Genomic DNA, 23,881 nt, shown 5'->3' with positions numbered 1-23,881 from the left:
TATATCTTATGAAGAAGCTCTCGACCCATTTCAATCAAATATTTTTATATGACACATTAATTTAGGAATGAGAAAATTTAAAGTTTAATTTCGAGGGGAGATAATTCTGAAGAAGATGCAAATCGGGGGGGGGGGGGCTCAATAAAAAAAAATCTTCATCAAGATCCAGTAGGCATATTAAAATGCACAATACAATATTACTCGATTGTAGTAAACTATACGGTACAAGTATATGAAGTCTTGATAAATACAAGTATTAGCTTTTCAAAAAGCTTGCCTGACTAAATCAACCATTATCTGAATGAGGAGTGATAAACCTTTTGAGCAATACTTCTGTGGGTTTAATATATGTCCTTACTTAATATTTTGAGAACCTTGTTGAAATAAATCCCTGATTATATTTAACTTTATTTAACTTGTAAAGGAATCATCTCTACACACAGGCACCTGATGTTACTTATTTTCTTTTAATAAAAAAATACCCTTACCTTATAATAAACCGATGGGGACCTGGTTTATTATAAAGTAAAGGTATATTTTTTTTAAAGAAAAATAAGTAAGGCCAGGTGCCTGTGAATTAAATACACATTTTGTTGCAGACGGTGTATTTTCTCCACTGAAGTAAACAGTATAGTAAAATGTGTTCATTTATGGGTTGTTTTTATTTTCTTGAAGGGGAGGGGGGTGGTAGTGCCACTATTATATATTGAGAATGAAAAAAGTAAATTCAATATTTATGCCTTTATGTAAAGAAAAATCCAAGATTTTGCACTGGTTTCTTATTTATTGTTTGCATTTGAACAGAGACATGTATTAGATCATGCATCTAGAGACCATGCCTTGTTGAACTGCGTTGTTAAGTCCACATATGGAATAAACCAACCGCGGGATCGGGAAACAAATTGGAAAAATCATTTCTTTAGTGTTTCATGTCCATATACTGATATATACGATCTGTTGTTTAAAAGAATAACTTGTAGATAGAATTTCTGAAGCATTAGAAGGAGGTTAAAAGGACACACTTTATTCAATTCCATACGGAAGTTAGCACAATCATTTATACTATAGAACGATCCAAGGAAAAGGCGCGAAGATTGCTATCTAGTGACATTTGGCGCGAAAAGAGCGATTCACCCCTTTCGTAGAATATAAATGGACTAATCCAGTAGTGTAGAAATGCAGAAAAAAGGATACACGGACATGTTGAAACGATGAATCTCATTGAATAATCTGTTCCATGCAAAGGAGTAAATGAAGTAAACACTGTAGTATTTTGCATCAGTAATATTCTTTTTTTCTGAAAACTGTTTCTTTTAAAATGCAGGTTAAGAATTCCAATGTAAATCAGCTTGCACAAAATCTAGCTCTCTAAGTATGATCATGCAAATATTAATCCTTATACAGCCTGACGGCGTGACGTCAGGCAATAAAGGTATGGTGTGTAAAGATCTTACATAATTTTGGCAATGGAGGGCTTTCAAATTTACCTTGACACTAACGTTAATTTTAAAAGAATTCCAATGTAAATCAGCTTGCACAAAATCTAGCTCTCTAAGTATGATCGCACAGCTTCGGATCATGCAAATATTAATCCTTATACATCCTGACGCCGTGACGTCAGGCAATAAATGTATGGTGTGTAAAGATCTTACATAATATTGGCAATGGAGGGGCTTTCAAATTTACTTTGACACTAAAGTTAATTTTTTTTTCTTATGTATTCGACTATTCCATTTTGCAAGGATTTGTGGCAAGATTTGTTGAATTAGACTGACCGGTTGGTTCAGTCCAAGAGGCCTCACGAACAAACCAGCAAATAATTTTAGTAACAAACAGCATAGCAATTACATGAAACACAAAAATCAATTAAAAATTATAAATGTAATTTAATTTACTGTTTAATTCATGACAAGCAAATTGAGTGTGACTGTACATTGTACTTTTATCATTCAGCGATAAATTTCCAAGGTCGATCTGTCTAAAATTAGAGGAAACTAATTTGGAAACAAGGCCTCTCCCAAACGATATTACTTATCTGAGATCACTTAAACCCATCCTACGCCTGACTTTTGATGTTTAGCTCTAGTATTTCACCTCTAAAACCCTGTCACATAACAGGGCATTCCTACGTCTTTCGGTATAGGAAGAGGTGTCCCCCCGATCTGAAAATAAATTCTTTGAAATTGCAGGACATCGATCTTAGCATAGGCGATTTCATTGAAGATACATGCATGTATTTTTCTGACCTTTTAATGTGTCCAAATGTGCAACTCTTTCAAGAAAACTGTTTTAAATTCAATAACCATTTCCACCTTCTTCCCTCCGACAAGTACAGTAAAATATGCTTATAACGAAAACGTTGATAGTAAATTTACATTTTCTGTTTTTTTTAAACAAAATGTGTTGAGTCAAACTTGGCTTTTACGAAATATATTAAATCTACCCTTAGATACCTTAGCATCATATAAAATTAAAAGTGATATATAGAATTTTACAATGATAGGAAACGCTTTATACATGCATTATAAAATATTTGAACTAAGTAGAAGAAACTAAATTACAATATAAGTATAAAAGTCGTAAACTTTTCATCAAATGTCTGGAAAGATCACATTTATTGAACACCAGATTTTTAGAACCTGAAGATTAGTCTACCTTAATCTAATAAAAAAAAATTGCAGAAATTTATTTCTCCATTTTGATTTTTTAAATGGAAATACTAGATATCTAATCATTTATTTTTGTATATTTTAGTATGACAAAGTGCTTCTTAGAGTATGTAGAATTAGAGTCTATATTTTACTCTTCTAGAAGTCTTGCTTAATGCATATTCCATACTTGTGCAAATATTTCATTTAAATTCTGTCTTTTTTTTTCTACAGTTGTTTTGGAGAAAATAAATTAATCAACAATTCTAAATCGTGTACACAGGCCTTGATTAGTTATAAAAGGACCAATGTAGATAAGTCTGGATTTCAATAAAACGGGTCAAGGTAACATTGCATTCACAAATGAAAATTAAAGATTTGCGTCGGAGGAATGATGAAGTTGAGGGGCAGGTAGGTTAATAATTATTGATATCTACGTTCTTTGAATATACCGATATTTGTACCATTCCATTTTGTTCTTTATATCTATTTCTATGATTTTCTGATTTAATCAACCCTTATATGCATTCTTTGTATAATGCATAATATACAATAGTAAGACAAGTAAATGAATAGTTCTTGTACTAGTTTCCTTACTTTCAGACTGATTCTTAACATTCTCTTGCGAACACGAGAAAGAGGATTATATTTAATTATCTGTGTTGTTACAATTTGTTCTTCAAATGTATTAATTTTCTTATGATTTTATAATGATTTTCATATGAATGCAAATGATGATTGTATATTTACTGTTACAACCTTTTTCTCATTAATTACAAGTGTATCAGTAGATGGAATTCATTTGATAAAGCAAAGAAATTACAGCACAATTTTGCTATAATTCCACGGACAAAATGCAACAAAGCTTAAGGAGGCTGTCGGGTGGGGGGGGGGGGTGTTCAACAAATTAACCATCAGATATAACTAATTTTTAAGATATGATGTCTTATGTTGTCAACTAACAATTGGCAAAGAAAAAATTTCATACACGTTGGTTTTAAAATTCGATCATTTTTGTACATTTTTACATGGAACTCTTCTTCTAAAGGAGATCAATATTAGTAAAATAATGGCCACAACCACCAAGCCCTCGTAAGGTGCTTTCAAGATGTTGTAGGCAAAAATATGTACATGCTCCTATTCTTGCTGCATATAGTACTCGAAACATATTAAGAGCAGCTATATACGTGCTCAAAAAGCTTTTTCTCCTAAAGAATTGATGATAAAATGTGAATTTCTATGAAAACAGATGCATGCTCCGACTGACTGATCATCACCTTTTTAAGACTACACCGACTTACTCTGAATCAACTGTTGCTGGAATTCAGGGTTTACAAAATGAAGAGTTACTATCAAAAACCAGTATCAGACCATTCGAAGAAATCCCTGGCCCTTCTGGTATATACCAGCTGCCATATTTGGGGCTAATTTTGCAAATGAGACCATTCAGTAAGTCTTTTGGTGAGCAAGCACATTCAAAGAATTTTGGTACCCCGCTTTCGGTATCTTTGTGGATGAGATGCCATTATTTTATGGTATTTTGTGTCAAATAATTATGACCTTTCTAAATATACTATGGAATTTTTACCGTATGACCTTGACCTTGAAGTTTGACCTACTTTTCAAAAATGTTATGATCTTTCCTTATATACAACCTTTGATGAAGAAGGAATTGGGCTTTCATATTTAAAATGTACATTACCTGTATCAAGTTGTTTCCGAGTATGCTATGATTTTTGACCCCATTGACTTTGAATTTAATGTTTGACCTAATTTACAAAATTTTTAACTTTAGTGATAAATTTTGACAGAAATGTGATAGGGCATTCATATTTGACACAAGATACCATAAATAGTGGCATCCCATCTACTAAGATACCGAAAGCGTGGAACTACTATTCTTTAAATTTGCCTGTTTTGATACAAAGAGAAAAAAACCCACCTTTACTCATAATTTCCATTTCTTCGTCTACATTCATTTCGAAAAATATCATATTATTTTCTCATACATGTTTATATTTCAAATAATCTTATTCATGAATTTTTTCAGCAAATTACGCCAAAGACAATATGCAGCAAAGAGTTTTAAGTTGGACAAAAACATATGGACCAGTTTGTAAACAAAAACTAGGAAATGACTGGTACGTTTTTCTTACTGATCCTCGGGACGTTGAAAAGGTGTTCCGAAATGATAGAAAGTACCCGTATCGTGGAATATTGCCACTAACCAAAGTGTACACGCAAAGAACTCGAACAAAACCTGGACTGACAGCATTGTAAGAGAGTTTTAATATCAATCGTTATAGATGCTCTTGTCCCGTTCTTCTTTCAACTATTTTTAAAATCTTTTTAAACAAGATGTGTTTGTGAAACACTATGCGCCCGGCGGCAACAAAATTCGAAAAAGCTATTTTTAGCATATAGGTGACAGTCAAGGTCAAAAGGTCACAGACCTTGGTGTCATTTGAAAGAACTTGATTAGTGGAGTATGTACACCAAATATGAAGTCTCTATCGTCTATGGTTCAAAAGGTATGCCAAAAGTGCGAAAAACTATTTTTAGCCTACAGGTCACAGACAAGGTCATCAAATCATCGACCTTGATGTCATTTGAAAGAACTTGATTCGTGAAGTATGCGTACCAAATATGAAGTTTATATCTTTCATGGTTCAAAAAATTATGGTGAAGATAAAAGTTTGCAGAAAAAACTACTTTTTGCATATAGGTCACAGTCAAGGTCAAAAGGTCATTATACCCCCGCTTGAAAAGCGGGAGGGTATATAGTAATCGTTAATTCCGTCCGTCTGTCCGTCCGTCCGTCTGTTACGCTTTGGGGTATCCATCTCTTATCCGCAACTCCTCTCATACCACTGAATGAAATCTGATGCAACTTTCACAGAATCTTTATTACATATTGCCATTGTGCACCTCCTATTTTACTTTTTGATCCGACACATATTTTGGGTTTCCCGGCCACAGGAAAACATGGACTTTTTCACCAGTTATAACCATATGTGAGGCGGGGGGTATCATTTAGTGAGCTCATCGCTCACAGTACCTCTAGTTGACATTGGTGTCATTTGGAAGAGCTTCATTAGTGGAGTATGCAAACTAAGTATTAAGTCTCTATCTTTCATGGTTCAAAAGTTATGGCGAAGGTTTAAGTTTGCAGACAAACAAACAAACAGACAGACAAGATAAAAACAATATACGTCCCGGATCTATCGATAACGGCGCATAAAAATGCAATTCCTCAACAGGGGGCAGAAATATGCCACCATTGTTTAGTACTACAAACTAATATTGATATTTTTTGCCATGTATTTATAATTTTTTTGTCACAAAGAGTGTTGCTTTTTATGCGCCTGGATCGATAGATCCGGGGCGTATATAGTTTTTGTCCTGTCTGTCTGTCTGTTTGTTTGTTTGTTTGTCTCGAACTTTAACATTCACCATAACTTTTGAACCATGGAAGATAGAGACTTCATATTTGGTATGCTTACTTCATTAATTAAGCTCTTTCAAATGACACCAAGGTCAATGACCTTGTGACCTTGACTGCGATGCTAAAAATAGTTTTCTTAGGCAAACTTTACCCTTCGCCGTAACTTTTGAACCATGAAAGATAGAGACTTCATATTTTGTATGCATGTGCTACTAATTAATTAACTAATGACCTTGGGACCTTGACTGTGACTTTTATGCTGAAAATTGCTTAATTGATCTTTCGCTGTAACTTTTGAACCATAGGAGATAAAGACTTCATAATTGGTATGCATACTCCACTAATTAAGTTCTTTCAAATGACACCAAGGTCAATGACCTTGAGACCTTGACTGTGACTTTTATGCTCAAACTAGATATTTTTTACCTTAACCATAACTTTTGATCCATGAAAGATTGAAACTTCATATTTGGTATGCATACTCCACTAATCAAGTTCTATCAAATTATTCCAAGGTCAATGACCTTGTGACCTTGGCCTATATGCTAAAAATAGCTTTTTTGGAACTTAGTTGCCGCCAGGCGAATAGTTTTTCACAATCACATCTTGTTCAACAATAAACTACTTACAATCAAAACTTTTATTTTTATTGATAATACCCCTCCATTACGTTTTAAGTTTTGTTTGATAGCTGTATTTATTGTTTTTTTCTCGCTCTTTGTTTCTTTTTTGTTTGTTCTGGTGATCAATTTAATTTGTTTCTTAGAAATAACGAAGAGTGGTTGGCTCTGAGGAAAACTGCACAGAGAGCTATTTTGAGACGGAAATCCGTCCATAAATATTTACCCGCCATAAGTGCAATAGCCGATGATTTTGTCGATAAATTCCGTCACAAAGATCGTATTGATAACGTGATACATCATTTAATGGAATTCTCAACAGAAGGTAGAGTTAACTTATTTGACAGGAGTTTGGCCTGAATTAAAAATGAATAAATGACATAATATGCACCATTTTATTCGAAAAATCTTGTCCCTAGATCACTAGGACTTATATGACTGAAAAAGCTTAAACCTCAAACATTGAAAACATGCTGTGCTCTGATCTTGATACTTATGTTGAAAACACACACAAAATCCAAATTTATTTAATAATAATTGGTAAGAAGAAAATATATAATTTCAGCATATTTTCAATTATTAAAGGAGTTGGGAAAATGTGTTTTGGAGTGCGTCTCGGATGTATTTCATCACCAGATCAAACGATCAAGACAGAAACAATGCAGCACGTAGAAATGTTTCTGGACTGTTTTGGGAACCAGTTTTACATAATGCCATGGTATAAACTGTTCAAAACGCCGTTTTATCGGAAGTATGCGAATTCTGCAAACTATCTTAAAAGGTAATACGAATTGATTACCCAAAGAAAATAATTACTTATTACGAGAATTATCTTATGACATAATACTTCTTCGGTTACTTTAAAATATAGACATTTTAGTTCCAGTATCAGTTTTTGTTCTTCTAATTAGACAGACACAGAAATACATAACAGAGCACAAGGAACGTATTCAGTCTGAGAATACAGAAGAAATTGATCCAAGTCTTCTTAGCGACTTGTTACCCGATCCAAATATGACGACTGAGGATATTACCAAAACGTTGATGGATGTTTTTGTTGGTGGTATTGATTCGGCAAGCAGTCGTTTATATATTAAATACAATTTGTATTTTACAATACGTTTTAAACAATTTATTAGACTTTACGTCTACTGACTTTTTCGTTATTTTCTGATCATTACAAGAAGCACACGGCGGTTGTGACCAGTCGAGAGGGGTTGCCTACTCCTCAATGACACCTGATCCTACCTCTGATGTTTGTAGAGGACCATGTTCGCTCTGCTCCCAATTCTTTATTGTTGTCTCTGACTTCTGAACTTGATTTTTGTTCGTTATCTTCATATTTCATTTCAGACAGCAGCAAACATGACAATTTTGCTTTACAATTTGGCAAACAACCCAGAGAAGCAAGACAAACTGTTTGAAGAGCTGGAAAGACATGTTTCAAAGGCAGGTCCTATCGATGGAACCGTTCTTTGCCAACTGAATTACCTTAAAGCATGCTTAAAAGAGTCGCTCAGGTAAAATTACTTCAAAGATGCAAAGTATTCAAGATTTATACATCATAAATTGTAACCAATAAGTTATTCGTTTTTAGTAATATTTTTTACTTTGAGATTTTTAATAAAGGAATCAATTACAAAAGTAAGACAAATGATAAGGTACAAAAATCATATTCAATTCTTTTCAGGGATAATGCACGGGTTAAATTATGATTAAAATATAAAATACTAATTCAAAAGTTTGAACCAACGTGAAAGTTCTTACAACGGACAGGCTGCCGAAGGAAATTTAAAACATCCCTCCCCGAGCATTTGCAAAAGCGGGGGAAACTAATAATATCCCTGAAGATAGTGTCTGTTTATTATCCAAAACGCGAGCTCTATTCACGTTAAACATTGAAACTCTTTTTTTTTTGTAGACTGGTATTTCCTGTTCCGGTTGGTACAGCGAGAAACTTGGATAAGGATATTACAATAAAAGGCTTCCGAATACCTGCTTTCGTAAGTTTTCCTGAATTACCACATACATATAAATTGACCAAATACATACATGTATTTTTGAACATTGACTTTTATTTGATAAAATGTTTAGGGTACAAATTTTATTTTATGTATAGACATATCTCTTTTAATTTAATTTAACCGAGAGTATGATACCAAATAAATATGATAGCATATTATAATAATTTTTTTCTTATATAAAAGTTTCCCAGTGGCTACATTGCATCATCAAAAATTATGAACGCTTGCTGACTATCATAACAGAAAATCATTTTATTTAATTTCCGGAAAAAAAAGGCTAACATTATCGAAATACCCCTTGTATCAAATTGAGTCTAGCAGACTACTAGCAGAAAAAATTCGCAAACGTATATACTCATTATACTGTAATATCACATACTTTCGAGGGGTCAAATTTTCATGGTTTGAGGAAAATATATTGGTGTATGGGGATCTGATTTCTTGGTTGAAGAATTGTTCAGTAGTAATATATCTGAAAAATTTTGTGGTGGACATAAATTCGTGGGACTCTTCATGAATACCTTGAAAACCACGAAAATTAAACCCCCACGAAAATTAGTGATCTCACTATTATAAATGTATAATACCTGTGATTTATTACTTCACTTGGGACTCTAATTATGATACCGCTTCTTATTTGCATATCCTCTTGATACGGATTATGAGCGTTTTCAAATCGTTTGAAAAAGTTTTCAAATATCAATTATTTTGCTTTAACATTTTCACTCCGTTGTGAGAATGAAGTGGGAAGCAGTACAACATGCAAACGGAAGAAGATTTAAGGAAAAGTTTTCGGCATTATTAAATTGATATAAAATATTTGTAAAGCAATTTGGGTTTTCAAATATGCAAAACTCCGCTCTCCATTTCTTCCAGACTAACATTGTGTTTTGCTCTGGAATCACCTGTCAGGATAGGCAATACTTTGATAAGCCTGAAGCTTTCATTCCGGAAAGATGGTTACGCAATAGTGACGGATATTCTCCAACACATTCATTTGCTCATATTCCATTTGGTTACGGACCACGGAAGTGTATTGGACAGACTTTTGCCGAGACTGAGATTTATATCTGCACTGCAAAAGTAATTTTATTATTACATCTCTCTTTTTATCAAATATTCTGTGTAACACAACCAGAAATACGCTTAAGATATAACTTTAAAAACGACTGCTAAATTTGTCAGAAAAAAAAATCAATAACATTAATTATAATTTCTGTCCCATCTTCAAGTATAATTTCAACATACGAGTATTCGGCATATCGATGTCTTGGCCAATGTATTAGGTCTGGTTGAATAATACTCCCTGATCTTTAACCGATTCTTAATGGAGCAAATTCAGTCCATGGGTTCGAATACGATTCTTATCCTGCCTGTGATCAATACTGCAATAACGGAACATAATTATGTTCGAAATAAATTTTGATAACTTATAAAGGAATGAAAATTTAATGATTGAAATTAAATTTATCATCGAACATTTCTGTTGCAACATACTTTTTATGGTATTTAATTGATTGAAAGACAGTGATAAAACCGTCCTTGTTATATGATTTTACCAAAGAAACCCCGAATATTTTATATTACGGGTATACATAGCACGTAACACTGATTTTTCACAGGTATTTTCTGCATGGATCTTAGGGTCAACGCAATGACAAGTTATTTTAAATTAATGTTGGATGGTATTTTCTCTCCGATCAATAAAAATGTACATGAATTTGACTTTCATGGTGAAAACACTCACTAAATTAGTAAAATGATAACTGAAGCAGAGAAAAATGTGATAACAAATAAGGAATTTTCTCTAGAATACTAGCTTAAATTAGTAATAATGTAAAACCTTTATGTTTTAGCTGTTGCGCAATTTCCGCCTGATATTACCAAAGGAATGCAGTAAAATAATCTACAAGGACAAAACATTTCGAACACCTGTCACTCCAGTATCTTTTATCGTTGAAAATAGATAACCAATAATTCAATGCAATTACGCTGAAAATTTTTGTACATTTTCATATTAAGCATAACATTTTAAAGTGTTCCTTTGACAGTAGAATTATAATATATCAAGCTGTATACTTATTAGATATACGTTAACTAATTAAACGTGAGATAAACTGATACATGTGTCATCATTAATCTATTTTATCATGAGAATTTTATTGCCTGACGTCACGGCGTCAGACAGTATAAGGATTGATATTTCCAAGATCCGAAAATATGCGACCATATCTAAAGAGCTAGATTTTGTGCAAGCTGATTTACATTGGAATTCTTTACCTGCATTTTAAAAGAAACAGTCTTCAGAAAAAAGAAAGATATTACTGATGCGAAATACTGCAGTGTTTACTTCCTTTAATCTTTTTGCATGGAACAGATTATTCCATATGATTTGCCGTTTCAACATGTCCGTGTATCCTTTTTTCTGCATTTCTATACTACTGGATCAGTCCATTTATATTCTACGAAAGGGGTGAATCGCTCTTTCCGCGCCAAATGTCACTAGTAAGCTATCTTAGCGCCTGTTCCTTGGATTGTTCTATTGTATGAATGGGTGTGCTAACTTCCATGGAATTAAATAAAGTTTGTCCTTTTAACCAGAAATTCTATCTACAAGTTTTATACAATTTTTTAAAACAACATATCGTATACATCAGTGTACATGGTATATGAACATGTAACGCTAAAGAAATGATGTTTCTAATTTGTTTACCGATCCCGCGGTTGGTTTATTCCATAAATGGACGAGGCCAATAATAATAAACAACGCAGTTCAAGCCATCGTCTCCAGAAGCATGATCTATTATATGTCTTTGTTCAGATGCATACGATAAATAAAAAAGTAGTGAATAATCTTGGATATTTCTTTCTACAAAGCCTAACTATTGAATTTACTTATTTCATACTCAATATATCATGTATTATATGATAGTGTCATCACCCTTCCCTTTTAAGAAAAAAAATAATGAACACACATTACTACTGTTTACTTCAGAGGAGAAAATACACTCCAACAAAATGTGTTTTTAATTATATACATCTTTTAAAATGTTCACAATGCGTGATTTGATAACAGATTTTATAATAGGTGTTACAATGTAGCTTGAAATCAATTTAGATCCAAGGGCAGATCACTCCACTTGCAGACCCCCCCCCCACCCCCCCCCTTCAACTACAAAGTTCTTTAGTATGCAGTGTAGAGATGATTCTTCTACAAGTTCAGTAAAATCAAGATTTCAGTTATATAAGGTTCTCAAAATATAAAGTTAGGATATTTTTTAAACCCACAAAGTATTGCTCAAAAGGGTTATATTTCCATTTCCAATTGTTTTCTCTATGATAAACACTACAAAAGTGAATCTTGTTAATTTCATGGTAATACCCTGTGGTATGTATATTTCTCTATTACTGAAAGGTCAGGTGTCAACCTGCATGTATATCACTGGCGTATAAATATGCTAAAGAAAAAATAGATGTTTTGTTTAATTGTTTACTAAGTAATTTGATATGATATATCTTTTTAACAAACAAAATAAATAATGAATTATCTTCGGCTCGAAAGCAAGTCACTAGCGCAACGCTGTCCACTATCACCGAGGCCTCGCGAGACCGAGAACTCCACTTCCTGGTAAACAGCCACGTGGAGAAATTGACATTGCCACATGGATCTGCACGTACTCCATCATCTGATACAGACATCGTCCCTTAGTCAGTACCACCCAACTTCTTACGCAACTCAACTTCTTCTGTTATTTTTAACATCCATACAAATCTGACCATGCTGATCAACTCCCATTTCATCAACTGCAACATAGCATTCAATATGGCGGCGGAGAAGTGACATAGTGCCTATATATGTTCGTGCTTCCGACAACCTAAATCTAGTCACATATATAATTAAAGTTAACAAGATTACTTTGATCATAATTTAAAATTCTTTTGTTGTTTATTTTATAAATGTTGATATTTGACTACGTTAACTAAATAATCAATAAATTTGTTTCGTGTTTTTTGGGACTATTTTTTTTATAGTAAAATTTGACGTCATGGGGCCTTGTGCATTTCAAATCTACTCAATTAGACGGTATTTTGATTTATTTAAGGAATCACTGTCTAGTTAGGAGGGTATGTCAGGGCATCAACAATAGTAGGAAACATGGGATAATTTGCATAACGGGCGAAGCGCGTTATGCTTAAATTATCCCATGTTTCCCACTATTGTTGATGGCCCTGACATACCCTCCAAACTAGACAGTGATTCCTTATATTTCCACTTCATTGTGAAATAAAATTGTAGATTTAGACTTTAAAAATATAGATAAATAGATTTAAATCACATGATGACTTCCATACCAATTTCAATAGTCCTCGCCAACCGACGTCAAACACAAAGGCAGCCGCACGAGATTTACATGCATATATGGCTTCCTTAGCGTCAGACACAGAGACAGATGCGCACGAGAATTGCATGCGTATTAGGCCTCCTTAGCTCCCGACCTATCGACCTGCCTAATTTACATTCCGGCAGAATTATCAAGAAATAAACTAACCCTAACTTTCAAAGAGTTATAACAGAGAAAAAAATTAGAAATGGAAACATTTTAAGATGGTTATTTCAAGTAAAAATGGAAATATAAGGAATCACTGTCTAGTTTTGAGAGTATGCCAGGGACATCAACAATAGTGGGAAACATGGGATAATTTTAGCATAACGGGCTTCGCCCGTTATGCAAATTATCCCATGTTTCCCACTATTGTCGATGCCCTGGCATACCCTCAAAACTAGACAGTGATTCCTTAAATCACTCTTCATGCAGATAAATTGATTGATTTAGTCAGGCAAGCTTTTTAAAAAGCTGTTACTTGTAATTATTTAGTATTGATGGAAGGCGGGCTCTCAGTGCTCGCAATACATCTAGTTTTCAAATGAGATTTTTCAAAATAGTAGTTGTGCATGACCAATGAAAAACTTATTTCAAAAATATAAACAGAAGTCTCGTTAGCTCTGCTGGTTTGTATTTATAACTAGATTGATTGAAAAAGTTAAGATTTTCCAAAGTTTTGGTATAGAAGCTCTGTCCAGTAAGATTACTGGTGAAAGAAGTGATAGCTATCAAATTGTCAAAAGTTTAACAGTTTTCCACGGAACATTTTGAAACAGAAGACTTGGGATCGGAAAAGGACAACTGCTTCTTCAATAAAAATGGAATTCGTAAACTTACCTTGTCATTGGTCAGTTGCAATACCGGTATTATTTTGTTAAATTCTGATTGTACACACTAGTAATCTGAAGTCGACATCAAAACGATGCTTGAGTGTCTGATTGACCATATCTATGTTGTTTTTGGAGATCAGGTTTTCCAAAAATCTATTGCAGGGCTCTCACACCCATTTTTGGTACTGGGGCCGGGGCCATTGAAATTGGGAAAAAAGCGACGTTTTTATAAAAATTGGGAAATTTTTACCAGTCATAATTTAAACTTACATCATTGTCTTGTTCTTAGTTGAAATATTTTTCTACACTGACAACAGTACTGCAGGGATCAAACTTAACTTTTTGACCACTGTAGTAAATATCAGCAGATTTATTTTTAGTATCAAATTGTAATTTTGAACTTTTCCTAGCATTTTTTCTCCTTATAGTGATTCATACAAGATTTAAATAATCTATTTAAAAAAAATAATGATAATTAACCTCTTGGAAGCATTTAAGCCGTTTTCTTACAGATGAAATCTGAACAGATACAGAGTAAATCAGTTGTTTAATTAAAAAAAAATCATCTTTATAAATTTAAAATTAAATCATTAAATACACTGGGGATATATTTTTTGGAAAATTACATAACTTTCTTACTCAATTTGTTTTAGAGATCGTAAATAATTTAATGGAATATCTAACGTTACATTGTATCTGATTGTATTTACCATAAAGAAAGGAGTAGAGGAAATTCGGTTTAAAAAAAAACGATCGTTTTTGGAAGTAAATTATAAGACAGGTAGCGCTGCAAAATGGATAAGATTATGGGGATTTATAAACTGTAGGAGCATGGTACCTATTTATTTTTAATTGTTAGAGAATCTAATAGCAAAATAGTGAATAAAATACCTGTAGGCCTAGTGCTTCTCATTCAGTCTTGGTAATCTGAATTTTTTACAAGACCTTTTTTTCTGACAAAAGGTGGCGAACAAAGGTCGCTTTTAACTCACAATTTTTTATTTTAATTCTCATTCAAAGAGTATTTTCCATTAATTTCGAGCCCTGACATCATAGATCTTCACATTCTGCGACATGTTGTGAATGAACAAGTCGTACCTACTTTACTACAGACGACTTTCGTTTTTATTCTAAACTGGTTCCAGCATATAAACAAACTACCAGTTCATAACACGAACGTCTTTCCTTCATATCTCAACAATGCTTTTACGACTGTCAAAGATATGATTTTTTGTTACAGTAATGAATTTGAAACAATCATAAATTGGGAATTTTTACCCTTAAATTTGGGAAAAAAGGTACCTTTTTCACGTTGGGAATGGGGCCGAATATCGGCCCCAATTATAGAGAATTGAGAGCCCTGTATTGGAATCCCCATGGGTACCAATTTTGCGCCCCGTTATTGGCAGGTCTAATTTTGTATTCATTTGTGCAATATCTTATGCTTGAGAAGAAGAACACAAACACATGCTTTGGCCTTCAACTCGACATTTAGATATATCAACGACGTATTGTCAATTAACAATTGTGATTTCCATTCTTATGTCGATACAATATACCCCGATGAGCTTGTATGGAACGCCGTCACTGCCTTATAGCAGAACACAACAATTGCATTGTGTCAACCTTACATTACATTATGTCAACTCTTTATGACATTTACTCACACTACTATTGTATTGTGTCAACCTTCCATTATATTATGTCAACTCTTTATGACATTATCCCACAATACTATTGCATTATGTCAACCTTCCATTATATTATGTCAACTCTTTATGACATTATCCCACAATACTATTGCATTATGTCAACCTTCCATTATATTATGTCAATTCTTTATGACATTAGCCCACAGTACTATTGCATTATGTCAACCTTCCATTATATTATGTCAACTCTTTATGACATTAGTCCACACTACTGTTGCATTGTGTCAACCTTTCATTACATTATGTCAACTCTTCATGACAATTACACACACTACTATTGCGTTATATCAAATTTCAATTACATTATGTTTAGTCTTTATGGCATTAACTTGCACTTTAATTACACTGCGCCAATCTTCCATTGCATTATATCAGCTCTTTATGACATTAAGTCAAAACAATTTTACGTGGTGTAAAAATGTTTTTATATATTTTCAACTCATTATTACATTATGTGCACTCTCTACTATTTGGTCTAAGTAGTTCAATACATGATGTGAATTTATCTTTAACTCAATATCAAGTCGTTATAATACGATGTCAGAATTTCATTACATGATCTGAAAAAATTGTCACATGTGGTCAATTCTTTTACTACTTTATGCCCTCAATATGCTACATGACGACGTGAATCAATTTCATGATGTGAATTTGCCCTTACTTTTTGACAAATCGTTATTACGTTATGTCATTGTGTCTTTACATTGTGTCAAAAATGCTAAGCCTCTTGTCAGCATACATGTATCTTAGGCTATTTCATCTCATATCAGATGTGAAAAGCTCATGTCATACTGTGCGCACTCTTCTACATTATGTCGATTCACTATTACGTTATGCGAACACGGGTATCCTCGGCCTTTATATGAGCATAACGTATTTTCCGCATTCCGAAAGCACTAAAAATGGCGGGAGAGAAAACTGTCATAAAATAAATTCTCAGCGATTTGGGAATTGCATCTTTAAATGAAAACATTAAGCGAAAAATGATTGACAGTCTTGAAACGTGCAAAGCCTTAACACTGCGACTGTGAATTAAAGTCACGCGTCGAAATTCAATGGCGTTTACTTTTATCTGAGTTAAATAAATCAAATATGAGTCGTGCAGCATTTTTTTTCTTTTGAATTGCTTTTTTTTAATGAAAATCTTAAACTTCTGATCTTACTCAGAACACTGTCATAAGTTTTTTTTTATCAGTCTTTAACTCTCCTGTTTTAAAGTGTAAACACATCGATCGTATAACACACGTGCACTGGCGGGTTGGGGAGGGAGGGGGGGGGGGAAGAAATCCCGCTCTACCATCTTTAGTCAACAAAATATACATAAAATTAATAAATTTGTTAGTTTTACGTTGTAGGTCATTGCATTACTTTCACATTAAGTTTAGCTGAATTAAATTGAAAACTTTTTCTATATAAAACTATGAAGCCTGCCGGAGAGTTTTTCCGCTTTCCCCCTTTGGTCACCAACTCTATACCGTCCCCCTTCTTTTTTCAAGATTCCCATATGCGACACAAATATGTGCCCTTGCATGCTCAATTGATTTAGATGAGGGACTGGTAGATTTTTGTAACAGAATTCTGGTCTTGGAATGGTTGAAAAAATTACAGTAACTAATTCCGTGACATAGCATTTATTTGAAAAAGGATGTCAGCCAGAAAAAAAAATTATTTACCCGAAAAAACTTGACAAGCCAAAAAAATTTGTCTAAGCCCGAAAATCCTTTTTCGGAGAGGGGGGTCCGACTTCGATCAGTCCTATATTTTTTCAGTTATACTACATTACCCCTAGTGGACTATACTTCAACAATAAGTGGGGGTGGGGGCTGTACTTTCAATGAACATTACATTTTCTAAAATAAGGTTATGTCTGGGAAAAGGGGGGGGGGGCTGATATTATGTGTCTATAATTCGTCCTACTCAATCGGGACCCCCCCCCCTTACCAGTCATTAAAACACGGTCTTCAACATTCATTATACTAGATATACAGCTTTCAGATAATGTAAATGTATTTTCACATCAGGTAATGAACTTTTGGAATCAACATGATAAAGAGTTAACACAATATAAGGATATTTTTTAAATCACATATGATAAGAAGGAGTTGACATAACGTAATTATATATCCACATCTCGGAATGGAGTTTTGACATAATGTAATAAAGTGTTGATATAATATAAAGATATGTTCACATTATGTTATACACTTTTTACACCACGTAATAAAGCACTGACATAAAGGTAAGATGTGTTCACCTCACATCATGATGCTCTCGCCGTAAAATAAAGATAAATCCATATCACGTAATAATGCTTTGATATAATAGACATATACATTCTCAAAAAGGAATGGACTTTTGACTTCATGTAATGATAAGTTTAATTATAAAACACAATTTACTTGACGTAATGCAATTTTGACCTCACATATTAAAGAAATGAAATAATATAAAGAAACATTCATTTCACGTAATAAAGATTTAACACAATGTAAACATATTTTTACTTCACATAATGAACTTCCGACTTCAAGTTATAAAGTGCTGACATAATGGAAGAATGTGTTTACTTCATGTAATGCAGCATTGACATGGTGTAAAGATATTTTTATATCACCCCATAAAAAATTGATATAACGTAAAAATATGTTCACATCACGTAATGATAGATTGACATAATGAATGCATAGATTTATGCTATAAGGCAGTAATGGCGTTCCATAAGCTTGAGATAAAAGATACCACATATTTTACTTGAAAAGGACGTTAATGGTAATCTAACAACCAAGCTCTATGATAAACGTGATGACTTTAGCTTTTCTACCATTAACTTCTTTTACTTATGCAGCAATATACTTTCATCACTTGCATACGGAGTTTATGCATCTCAGTTGATTCGCTACGCAAGAACATGCTCTATGTATGAATACTTAGTAAATTAGTTTGTAAATTATTGACAAACAAGTTGATGAAAAAAGAATATCAGCAGTCTCGTTCAAATTAATTGGTTATTTTCATCACTTCGTAGGTTCTATGGTCGATACAATGACCTTGTCAGCAAATACAATTTATCATTGAGTCAAATGCTGACTGCCGTTTTTCATACTAATTGATAGTCCATTATTTATACAATGAATTGACGATGGATTTTCCCGTAATTTCCCGATCACGACAAGGAGCACACGGCGGGTGTGACCGGTTGGAAAGTGATGCACACTCCTCCATGGCACATAATCCCACCTCCGATGTTTTGGAGGTCCGTATTTGCTCTGCTCCTATTTTGTATTGTTTAATGGACTTTTGATCTAAAATACTGTTCGTTATCTCCATATGTTTCATTGATTAACGTCCCTCTCGAGAATTTTTCACCCATACTGAGACGCCACTACTTGCTCGTGGAGAGCTATAAATGTTATCCTGTAGTTGCTTCTCGGAGCCATTGAACAGTGAGGTAGCTTTTTCGTGCCAGCACCTGCTGCAGCAAGGGACTTCGGTTTATACGGTCATATCCGAAGAACCGGTCTCCACGTCCCACAGTGGGATTCGAACCCGCGACGTAAGGATCAACTCACTTCGACTCATTAGCTGACGCTCTAGCCACTACTTCTACGCAGGCAACGTTATTTAAAGTAGAAAATACATTCGCGCCCAAAAACACTCCCGGTGACAAACGTAACGCTACGTATTGCCCTACAGTCTTCCAAAATTTCTAATACTATATTTTTTAATTTTTCGTGTAACTTTACCTGTATTCTTTACAAAAGACCTTATATATACAGAGAAAACGGTCATCAATCCACGACTAAATTCAAAATTGACGTGTGAAAAATGCTAATTCAACATGTAAAATGTATAATAACTGGCTGAATATATCGGGTATAACACAACACCTCCAGAATGTCAGATTGCGGTCAGGGTTTCAGACGAGATTCAACCCTGAAGTCTCGAGTGAAGGTCGGCTGATTGCCTCAAGATTTTGCATATTCGGCGATTTCGGGTAGAAGTCTGTTTCGGAATTCATTAATATTCACTGGAAATCGTATTTAAATAAATTTTCAATAAGATATGATTACGGTACATGCCTGTTTCAGAGATGGTTAATTCTACATCGGTGTTGAAATTCTCTCGAGGAAATTCAAAATGTTAATAATGAAACACTAAACAGTGTTCGTAGGCAAATAGTATATGATTTATAGTCTCATACTTTATCATAATTATAGACCTCCGCTGAAGATAACAGAAATGATTTTAAAAATAAGAATTAGACATTCTAGGTTTACCCATTCATATTTACTAAGCGGGGAACATCAACCTGAATGCATATCCTATGACTGTGCAATAACTGTTAAATATATATATTTTTTAGATTTAGAATGTTCTGATTTTACGCCTGTTTTACGCCATGCAAGATTTATGCCCCCTTTGTGCAGACTAAAAATGCTGCGAAGAAACTGTGTAAAATGATACTCTACCATTCAAGTCTAAGAGTAAACTCCAGCCATGTAACATAAGTTCACTTTTTTTTTTCATTCTTGCCTCCGTCAGTCATCGAAATCTCATCCCAAAACAAGAAGTCTGTGAGCCAATGTTCACTAGTAAAACTCCCTGAATATACACTATCATGTTCATATAAACGCACGTTCAGTTACGAGCAGATGCATGCCTTGGATAAATTGGAAGTTAACATCATCGGCTTCATACAAAAAGAAATCCCACCATATTACATGCCTCAACAAAGTATGTCCTAAATGAAAGAGTGCACTTCAAGGGCCCCGGTAAAATGTAAAATGAGGTGTCAAGTTAAGCATTATTTTTATCTCACATCATTAATTGATATCTAAACCATAACAATCAAAAACTTTTAGCTTTGAACTTAATGAGTATAAAAAGCACGAAGCTTTACAATGTAATAGGGGTTAGCCAACATTCGTGAATCTCTGTTATAAAGTCGCTCGCGTGGCGCAGAGGTTAGAGCGTCTGCTCTGGAGTCGCGAAGTAAGGAGTTAATTATTACGTCGCGGGTTCGAATCCTACTGTGGGACGTGGAGACCGATCCTTCGGATGAGACCGTATAAACCGAGGCCCCGTGTCGCAGTAGGTGCTGGCACGAAAAATATCCCTCCCTGCTCAATGTCCCAGAGTGCCGAGTATAGGACAGCTCCTCACCGGCAAGTGGTGGCGTCACCATGTGAGTGAAAAATTCTCGAGAGGGACGTGTTAAACAATGTACAATCAATCAATCATCTATAGTAAAAAGAGGACTGCTATTCATCTGAAAGCCTTTGTTTACTGTCAGCCTAATCTTGGCAAACTTGTGGAATAGACACAATTTATGTTTTTAATGCTTATAGGCAAGATCACCGCAGCATGTTAAACTCACCTGTGGAATAAATTATTTTTAAACATAGTCACGTGGGTACTATTCAGGTAAACGTTTGTCAAATGTACTGACACGTATAAATCGTTCGCCATCGACGTTGTGTGGTCTATTTTTTGGTGTTTATTGAATTTAGTGTTAAGCAATGGTAGCACATTTTAATAGTTATCTTGTCATTTTTGGTGCAGATTGTATATCTTGTAGAAAATTACAATTTAAACTTTCATATTTTTTATGTATTTGTCATAATTGACAAAGGTAAGTCGGTGGAATAAGGGGGAAAAATATTGAACTTCTATAAAAAAAAATTTACAGGAAAACCATGCCAAAACATAATTGTTGCACTGTTTGTGGAAAACAGGTGCCTCTTAAGCGGCGTAGGCTCTTGCAGTGTGGGAAAAATGGAACTTTAAAGAGGAATCTCTCTGCACTGCTTGGGCGACGGGTGGGCGAGAATGATTGTATATGTGGTAAGTGTTTAATCTCTGTTGAGATTCTGCTGGGCTAGATATTTGGACTGACGCTCACAGAATCTCTGGACAGCCATTCATAATTCATGTCTGGAAATGAAGTCCGAACGTCGGCCGACTGTAGCAAGAATTATACACGTAGGCCACACTGCCGTTCGCTTCAATTAAGTCATTTGGTTGTTTGTTTGACTCTCTATCACTATTAATTCTACATTGCTTACCGTTTAGGCATGTAAATCCCAAGATAAAAATATTTACTGAAATCTCCGTTCGAAATATGGGTCCTGTAACGAAATTGTTTACCTCCTCGCATAAAAGAGTTCCTATAGTCTATTTTTACCCTATGTGATTCTGAACCAATGTCTACTGTGGTTATTGAACATCACATAGGGTAAAAACAGACTATAGGAACTCTTTTGTGCGATAAGGTAAAACATTTTCATCACAGGAGTCATATTTCGAAAGGAGATTTCCGAGATTTTTTCATGAATTATGAATGGTTGTCCAGAGATTCTGTGGGCGTCAGTCCAAAGAATTTCAACAGAGATTAGTAAGTGTTATACTCGGAATTATAGGGGTCAGTTAGATATAAGTTCCAAATCAGAGAATTCTTGGGACAAAGTTAATTCTACAGCATTCTATCCCGGAACAAAATCTAACCGGTATTGTGCTAAATGTGGGATGAAAAGGAAAATTTGCAGGATATCTTAAGAATACCGCTCCGATTTCTTTTTAAAACACATCTTATTTGATGACAGTGCACGTTCCTGTCCTTCTCATTTGTCGGGTAACTCCATTTAAAAAATCAGAATTCCAAAAGTACTCTGTTAGACTGAAACGAAGATCGTTTCCGATGTCAAAGAATGACCTCTTACATCAATTGTCAAAATGTACAGAATTACTACTGATGAAAGAGTGTACGCGAATTTACTTTGATAACCCCGCTTTCCTAAACGATGAAGATATTACATTATTCCACCGGCATTTCAAAAGATCAGTTCAATACTATTTGCTCTATGGTTGAGAAAAACTCAAGAAATAAAAAAACATTCAAATAGATCTGCAATAGGCATTTTGTTAACCAAATTGAGAATAGGTCTTTCGAGCAGTATGTTGAAAAATCTTATTTAATATTAGTTGCTGCAAGTTGAGGAAATAAGAAGCCAACTTAATACAGTGCACGAAATATGTCGCAATTATTTGGGACGAGCAGCTGAACACCAGAAAAACTTGCATGACTCTAAGATGTGTATAAACAGTTATTCAGTTGGTGACATAGCATGGAAAGTAAATGAGAACATATATGTTGGAGAACGTGCCAAACTACAACCTGTGTCTACATAGGACCATGTGTTGTGGTCAGGGTCCACAGTGACCTGGTCATTGAGATACAACTTGATGCCCGTGGTCAGCGAAAAGTTGAGATGGTGGCCATCTTAAAAGGCTCTGCTTTTAGCAATGAGCATGAAAATGTACTTAAAAAGGGTTTATTTTGAGGGTGTTTGAGATTAAAGGGGACAAAAAGTACTACTCCCTGAAAAATAATACAATTAAAAATCTTTTAGAAACGTATCCTCAATGAAAATTGTTGCATATCCTCTATCATAATATGGAAGGAAAATCACAAATATTCAATATCCAGTCAATTTGTTTAAGGCTTAGTGGTCTTAAGGGAAAGAAATCATGCAGCGAACACAGACTTTAAAAAGAGAGGCTATTTTTTACCTTGACCTAGAAACTTTGTTCAAGGTCACTGCACATTCACAGACCAAAGGCACTCTGTGAGTGAAGTATGAGCAACATTGGACTATTAGGAGAGAAAATATGCTCTAAATAAGGATTTCAACATAATTCTGTTAAGGTCTTACCTTTTGACCCAGAAGGCACTCTGTGAGTGAGGTATGAGCCACATTGGACAAAGGGCAGATATATGCTCAGAACAAGGATTTTTCATATAATTCTGCTATGACTTTAACCTTTGACCTAGAAACACTGACCACTGGCACTCTGTGAGTGAAGTATGAGCCAAATTGGACAAAGGGGAGAGAAAATATGCTCCAAACAAGGATTTTTCATATAATTCTGCTATGACTTTGACAAATTTGACCTAGAAAATGGTGGTCACTGGGAGAGAAAATATGCTCCAAACAAGGATTTTTCATATAATTCTATGACCTTCAAATTTGACCTAGAAACATGGTTTAAGGTCACTGCAGACCCTTTAGCAAAAAGCACTATGTGAGTGAAGTATGAGCCTAATTGCACCAAGGGGAAAGAAGATTTGATCCGGACAAGGATTTTTCATAAAATTTTGCCATGATCTTAACCTTTGACCTAGAAACATGGTTCAAGGTCACTGCACACTGTACCCGA

The 23,881-nt window shown here is 34.3% G+C and overlaps 1 protein-coding gene across 1 annotated transcript; it reads left to right on the top strand.

Moving 5' to 3' along the window:
- Positions 1-3,717: 3,717 nt before the first annotated feature.
- LOC134231107 (probable cytochrome P450 49a1) lies at positions 3,718-10,712 on the top strand. Its single transcript, XM_062713029.1, has 10 exons — positions 3,718-3,740; positions 3,898-4,097; positions 4,699-4,924; positions 6,860-7,038; positions 7,299-7,494; positions 7,625-7,787; positions 8,067-8,233; positions 8,635-8,716; positions 9,614-9,820; positions 10,594-10,712. Exons 1-10 carry the CDS (start codon positions 3,718-3,720, stop codon positions 10,705-10,707), a joined length of 1,557 nt encoding a protein of 518 aa, XP_062569013.1. The 3' UTR covers positions 10,708-10,712.
- The last annotated feature ends 13,169 nt before the right edge of the window (positions 10,713-23,881 follow it).

This window comes from Saccostrea cucullata, unplaced genomic scaffold, assembly GCF_032062105.1.
Source record: "Saccostrea cucullata isolate Sc308-1 unplaced genomic scaffold, CSIRO_AGI_Scuc_v1 ctg2979, whole genome shotgun sequence".
Classification (NCBI taxonomy): Eukaryota; Metazoa; Mollusca; class Bivalvia; order Ostreida; family Ostreidae; genus Saccostrea; species Saccostrea cuccullata.
This window is presented reverse-complemented; position numbering and strand designations above follow the sequence as displayed.